The 7,370-nt window shown below is 32.9% G+C and overlaps 1 protein-coding gene across 8 annotated transcripts in view; it reads left to right on the plus strand.

Annotated features, from left to right (window-relative positions):
* The window catches only part of Micu3 (mitochondrial calcium uptake family member 3), a 94,650-nt gene that overhangs the window by 32,940 nt on the left and 54,340 nt on the right, over positions 1-7,370 (plus strand). For all 8 annotated transcript variants that reach the window (XR_004109891.1, XR_004109888.1, XR_004109889.1 and 5 more), the window contains exons 4-5: positions 1,801-1,879; positions 5,046-5,093. Coding sequence is in view for 4 of the 8 variants with exons in the window: in XM_031339576.1 (XP_031195436.1) it covers positions 1,801-1,879; positions 5,046-5,093 (127 nt within the window). In the remaining 4 variants the exon portion in view is untranslated. The remainder of the gene's footprint in view (positions 1-1,800; positions 1,880-5,045; positions 5,094-7,370) is intronic.

Here is a 7,370-nt window from a genome sequence, read left to right on the forward strand (position 1 = left end):
ATCCTAATTGGCATAAAAATAGTCCATATTATGTTCAGTTATTTCCTTAGTGAAATAACTTAACAGGAGCTGGAGACAAAAGCAAAATTCATTTTATGTAGCACAGGAGTATGAAGAAAAGTTAGATAGAGTGAGGAAACAAATTTCCAGCATGAATGGATATACAATTATTTGTTAGTAAATGTTAAAATATTTTTTAATTAAAAAAATTCTTGGAGTGAATGAGTATCATTTTCTATAATTTACTACCATGTGCCTAACAGTCAAATTACTTATCCAGTTTAGGATTAAGTTAAAATATGTGTGAGGATTGCTTAGTAGAGTTAAATGAACTATTATGAGTCCATTGTTAATCACATGGGGTACCCTCAATAAAGGTAATTGATTTTAAAAATCTGAACAAAGATTAAGGACATAGTTATAATGGGAAAAATAAGCATTTTTACGACAAATGGTATAAATTTAATTATGTAAAATGTATTGAAGATTTCCTTAGTTCCTCGCTTTAACAATATTTTTTAGTTTTGTCTGACTGGCAGACATCCCAGTTTCTCATTATCACTCACGCCTGCAGTCTTACCTGTTTGCCATGGTCCCCTCACAGATACTGCTCGCCATGTGCAGCGCCTGCTACTTGTGCAGATAAAACTCCAGGCAGGAACTGAATGCTAGAGTCTCCACATGGGCTTTAGGAGTCTATAAAACCCCTAAAAATGGCCTGATTTTCATATCCCATGGATACCTTAAGTTTCTGATACCTCAGTTTTACAGTTTAAAAATACTTTTTATAAACGTCACAGAGCAGTTTCTAGATTCCACTTATGGAAAAAGTCTGTTTGAAGTATTCTCAGATTTGAATGTGCACAGAGATTACCTGGAAGTCTGGAAAAAAACCTGAGTCTAGTTCAGAAAGGCAAAAGGACATGCTGCTCTGCAGTTCTATAAGCTTCCAGATGACAACGGGATTATTGGAAACCACAGTACACCAAATAAGGATCAGATCTAGAAATAGAAATGGTTTCTACATTAAAAATGGGTCACTAAAAATATGTTACTGAGAAAAGTAATTTTTAAGCTTCAAATTATTTCATTATTTTACCATTGTCGTTTCACTGGTTTTCTCCACAGTCAACCATACCATTTATAGTTGTTGCTTTGTTATTTTTATTTGTTATAAAATATGCATAATATATTCAAATATCTTTATATAAGCAATGATTCAACTGTTTAAATTCTCAAATGATTTCTCATCAGCAGTGATAATTTACTTACAGAAAGATGAGTGTAAATCAGTAGTCCCAGTTTACCCAGCATTAGATCCTTTAAGTGACCATTAAAGTTCTCTATTCATTCCTAGCATATTCTTTTGCTCAAACTCAGATAAATCCAGGTAAGCAACAAAGACAAATGTGGAGCCAGCTGGTCACCCAACTTTAATGAGGATATCTACATACAGTCCCTGTATTCCTTGATCCAGAACCCAAGCTTGCTAATTTATGTTAACTTAGTCACCTTGGCTATATACATCTAGTTAGGAAACTTATCTCGAGTTTTGGATAGCTCTAATTAAGTTTAATACAGCACCTTTACTATTTATTTCATAAATTTATCTCCATTTATTTATGTCATGGGCAAATATTGTGGTGGAACAAAGCATAGGTACTGAATACAACGATTAATGTAAAACTTCTGATCATTGAAATGATGAATTTCCTGGAAAGACTGCATAGAGTTTTTTAAGATTCATATCATAAGAAAGTGATTTGACTGCTAATCAGTATTCCAATCTTTCATTTATAGGAATTAAGTCAGATGCTCTCAGAAACTCCACCAGTTTGGAAGGGATCATCAAAGCTTTTTCGAAATCTTAAAGAAAGGGGTAAGCTATTCTTATGTGCCTATGCATTTTAGTATTGATGTGGATTTAAATGCATGTGTTTATAAATATACATTTAATAAATATACACTATATATTTAATGATGTGTGTGTATATATGTATGTATGTATATATATATATATATATATATATATATATATATATATATAATGCCACCAAATGCAAAAGTTTCCATTTTAGTAATGTTATTTTGGTATTGTATGATTAAGAACTATGTTATCACTATATACACACACAAATATATACATTTCATCACCTCTTTAGTGTCATTATTTCTAATCATACTGATACATTACATTTGCATTTGATAATAGAAAGTACTTTTAAAAATATTAGATATTCAAGTACTAGTTTTCTCCATTTTACTTCTAGAGAATTAATAGCTACTTCTTCAGTTAATGACTATATAAATCTATGGGGTATTTTTTTAACAGCCACATTTGAAATACAATACTCACTGTAAAAGCTTCCTGTTTCTGTATCCATAAGGTGGTTGGTTATGTGGACATTGGCTTGTTCTCAAATTATGTAGTATATCTAGGTATTATGGCCCATGTCTGTAAGCCCAGTGTTGGAGAGGTGAATGCAAGATCAGCCATATAAGGCTAGACTTGGCTACACAGTAGGTTCAGGGCTATCCTGTGTTACTTGATGGCTCAATTAGAAGAAAAAAGCAAAAAGTCTTGGGTTTTTCACATGGAATCTGAATGAAAGACATGTGTCTTTTATTGTGGGCATATCTTTTTAACTAGGATTTAAATACTGGGCTCAGGTACACTAAAATAGTCCTTGGAGAACTGGGCATGGTGGTACATTTTACTAATCTCAGCTTCTCTAGAGCCTGAAGGAGGAGAATTTTTTGAGTCTGAAGCCAAACTAGACTCCATAACAAAGATTTATCTTATAAACAAACATATTCTTAGGAAATTTATTCATATTTTAAGGGGAGAGAATAGCATTTGGAGTGTTTAAAACTTAAAAGGAATAGGTAAATATAATGAATTTTAAATTTTTTACCTTAATATGTCTTATAAGAAAATATATATTAAACCAAATATAGAGAACAACAAGAAAACGAAATGGGTAGAAGAAGGAAATCAGTTTTCCCTAAGAAAAGGTTAAACCATGGTCTTATAAGAATTCAGAGCTAGCTTGTTAGATGTTAGAGAAATACTGAATTACTTAATTTACATGTATATGAAAATTAAATGGTGACAAGTTTTTAAAGCTAAATATTTAAAGCTACTAAATATTAATTTAAAATGGATTTTATCTTCTTAATTACTACTTAGTAAAAAAATATTACTCAGCTTCTTATAAAATCACTATGTAAAACTTAGGAAAACATAATAGATCAAGAAATAGTAATTTAATAATGTCATGCTTTTAAAGAAGTTCTTTAAAATTTTAGTTGAAAACCTAATTGTTCCAAACCTAATTGTCAGTTCTTCTCCCTTTCTTTCCACTCCTCAAGACAGGGAGCTCTCTAAACTGCTCAGGGCTGTACTTGAACTTCAAATCCTACTTCCTTAGCCTCCTGACTACTGTCATGGAGTTGATATCTTCTTTATCCTTTACGTTTAAAGACTGTAGTAGTAGAATTTGACTTTTTTTGTTTGGTTGGTTGGTTTTGGTTTTGGGTTTTTGGTTTTTTGAGGCAAGGTTTCTCTGTATAGCCCTGGCTGTCCTGGAACTCAGAAATCCACCTGCCTCTGCCTTCCAAGTGCTGGGATTAAAGACGTGTGCCACCACTGCCCGGCTGACTTAGTTTTTTTTCTTTGTCCTGGGTGGCCTTAAGTAAATCAAAGGATTGATCTTCTAATTTTCTTCTGGTTTTATATGTTTATAGTTAGGAAGAACTATGAATCTATAGTTCATCTTCAGTATGTTCTCTTTCCTTGGCCATTTTCATTTAATTATATCACTTTTTTCTCCCTTCCTATGTGCATATTAAATGAACTCAATAGCTAGGTAGCCTTATAGGCAAATACTAGCCATGCCCTCTGCATTCAAGGACTCCTCCTGTTAAGTAATCCCGAATGAGGGGAACCTTAAATTAATTATCAATTATATGGCATTATAAAAGTTCTTTATATTAACTATAATAGTTTGTCATCCTCTAAGTGAATCAGAATGGTAAGAGAACTCTTAAATAATTGTATCTTTACAGCCATTGACCATTTCAGAATCTTTCTCCCATAACGTTCATGGCAGTCATCCAGAACTATCTGTCTGTAGATAACAACATTCTACTATAAACAAGACAGAGTGCTTTCAGAGCCTTGTGGGTAGTTCCCTTTATGTCTGTGACGGACTACCTGACAGTGACTCCTAGTCTCTTTGTGCTATAACAAAGAGTTAGTGGAGCCTTGAAGAACATCAGATAAGTGGAGATCTAAAGACCACAATGTACTTAAGGGTTTTTTTTCCATACCTTTTACCAAACATCAAGAGTGACTGCAATCTAGGGAAATACTGTAGACTTATTCCTGAACTTAATTCTTTCAGTCTTTTCTTGGTCAGGTAAGCAAAAAGCGTAGTGAGGAGTGCAGTAACAGAGTATGTACTTGTTTACTTCATACACATTCTTGGTGAAACTTGTAATTATAGGGTACAGAGAATTCATGATGCAGAAAACATAAAGTGAGGGCCACTAGGAAAAAATATTAGAGTCAATTAGGGATAAAAGCTGATATAAAGTAGCAAATGATTATTTGACAGAAAAAACGGTAAGTGTAAGGTTTTAGTTTTAAGTGTTACACATCAAATTTCTAAACAAGTGTAAATTTTTATTCCAGTGTCATTAAAAAGTGACTAAGTTCTTCATTGCATTTCTGACCTCCTTATGTTAGTTTCATATAGTAAATAGTAACAGGTTTAAAAGGTAAGCTATAAGTAAACATTAGCATCTTATCTTTGTTGCCAATATATCTATTGTGAATGAAGAGGCATGTGTAATAATTTAAGCAAAATGAATTTTGCTACTTTTGCAATGATTTTATAATATAGTAGTTTCATTTAAAACAATATTTAGCATATGCATTAAAACTAAATCAGTCATTGTTTTTATTGTATACAGTATTTTACATTGATATATGTCAAAGATAAGAATATTTTTAAAGCATAATTGGTACTGTTTTCTTCTAGGTGTGATTTCTTACACAGAATATCTTTTTCTTTTATGTATTTTAACAAGTAAGTATACTCATTAAATTTATTTCTAGATGTATTTTTTTCTTATGACCCTAAAAATGAATCTTTTCTTTAGCATACTATTTTAAGTTACTATATGTGTATGTTGTCTCTTTTACAAATTCATGCCTAAATATCACAGGAAAATGTTGAGTATAACACTGTAACAGTCAAAAACCTATATACTTAGCTTCTGACAATAATAAAATGTTCATAAATTATAAATATATAACTCTTTGGGGTTTCAGCTACATGAGACCCCCAAGGTCAGAATTCAGTTTATCAAGTTTGTATTATATATTTAAGCCAGGTTTTCTGCAAGTCAAATGTGAAAGAGTAGTAAGTTTTGAGTCTCTTAGCTTCCTGTCATGTGTCCACTGCAGTGGTTTACTCTCTGGCACATGCAATAGTATTCATGACATACATGGCAGGTTTACTAAAACTTTGGATTCAGTTTCTCATCATCCAGTAGATGAAACTGTACTGTACCCACTGTGCTTCAGCCACCAGACCTTTCCATTTGTGGAGCTCCTTCCCATGAGGAAATCTCCTCTTTGAGTGAGTGTGGTATAGTCCCCCTTTCAGCTGTCAGCACTTCTCTCAACAGCTTCCTGGGAATGCATCATTCAGGCTTCCTTTCAAAACACAAGAGTCCTCACTTGGCTCCACTCTTCAGTAGCTCTCTTGTCTTCTCTTTTAATCCCCTCGTCATGTTTGATTTTCTTCATAGAATTTAGATTATTTGAAATTATGTTTTACAAGGTCAGTCTTTCCACACTGCTGTGGAAGGTCTACAGTGTCAAAATGCCTCTTTTGGGCCATTTGTATCACAACAATGTCTTATTCACAGTGTAATTCACAGTAATTGGTGAATGGAGAAAAAAAAAGAATTTACTTTAGGAAATTTCAGATGATGAAATCTGGAGATGTGTACAAATGAGCACTAGTAAAACTAACTTTAGAGTTCTGTTTCTGTGCTTAGAAAGTTTACACTACTGTGCTAGTTATGAAGGACATAGCAGCAGAAAGAGGGGTGTGAAGATATGAATGCATATGTATATCAAAAAGTATCTTTTATTTTCTCTTACATTGTTTATTCTCTCATAATGACAAAAACATTTTAGTGTTGAAAAACAAGCATTCTGCCATTCATAGTAGGGACACCTGAGATTGATGTAGCTTGAAAACTAGTCGATGATACCAATCTAAGTCTGTGCCGATACTTATTTTACATATATTCATATACTTTTTCAAAATCTTTTAAAAACATTAAACTTGCTTTTCAGTTGTGGTGTCAGTGTTTGTGAATGATAATAACAGTAAATGCAGATTCCTAAAATACTTATAAAATAAGAAGATGTCATAAAGCAGTGGCTGGCTTCCATTGGTTATTTCCAGAGACAGTTCTGATGGTTAAGCAAGTAGGGCTATCTGCTTCTTCACAGAGTTCAGAACCTCATATCAGGCTGGTAAGTTTACTTGGAGATGGGAGATTTTTGCTAGCCATTTCAAAGGACGGAGGTCAAGTCTTTTTGTAAAAGCTTGCGTTGACCTCCCTGAAGGATGCTTTTCTTCCTCCCAGATTTTCTTGTTCATACTCTAGATAGTTAAAAAAGCAAGAGTATGGGGCTCCAGAAAAGCTCATAAAATTAAGTCAGTTCATCACCGTGGGAGTCTTTCTCAAAAAGATAATTGATACTTGGATATTGGAAGGCCTAGGACTACACAGTCACACATTTTATAAAAGCTTCTGGTTTTTCGAGCTTCTAGAAAGTCAACCCAAATCTGTACCCTCTAATGAGCACATTTATTCCCAGGTGATTTCAGTTACATTTTTCTGAAGAATTGGAACTGGTACATTGTGTTAGTATTTTTTGCTCATTTTTTGCCACTTCAATTAGTTGAACATAGTTCAATTTAAAAAAGAAATCAAGTGCAGTGACCTCATGTTTGTCTTTGTTAACAAATAAGCAGAATTTGGATATTTATTTTTAGAGAGACAGTTGTCAAATATTTCCTTTAATACAGTGCAATAAGCAATAGGTACTTACAAAACGTATTGTCAGTTCTGTTACTGAGTGCAGTACAGAAAGCAGAAATATGTATTCTTAAAAACAACCCTCACTGTATGTAACCTATGCGGACATATCACTTTGCATTTATACTGTGCAGTGAATATATCTAACTGTTGAATGCATGGAGTTTATACTTTTAAGTATTTATTTTTCCATCTTATGAAAACTTGTTCTGGGTTCTTTGTTGTTTTTTTTTTTTTTTTTT

Source organism: Mastomys coucha, unplaced genomic scaffold (assembly GCF_008632895.1).
Source record: "Mastomys coucha isolate ucsf_1 unplaced genomic scaffold, UCSF_Mcou_1 pScaffold22, whole genome shotgun sequence".
Taxonomy (NCBI): domain Eukaryota; kingdom Metazoa; phylum Chordata; class Mammalia; order Rodentia; family Muridae; genus Mastomys; species Mastomys coucha.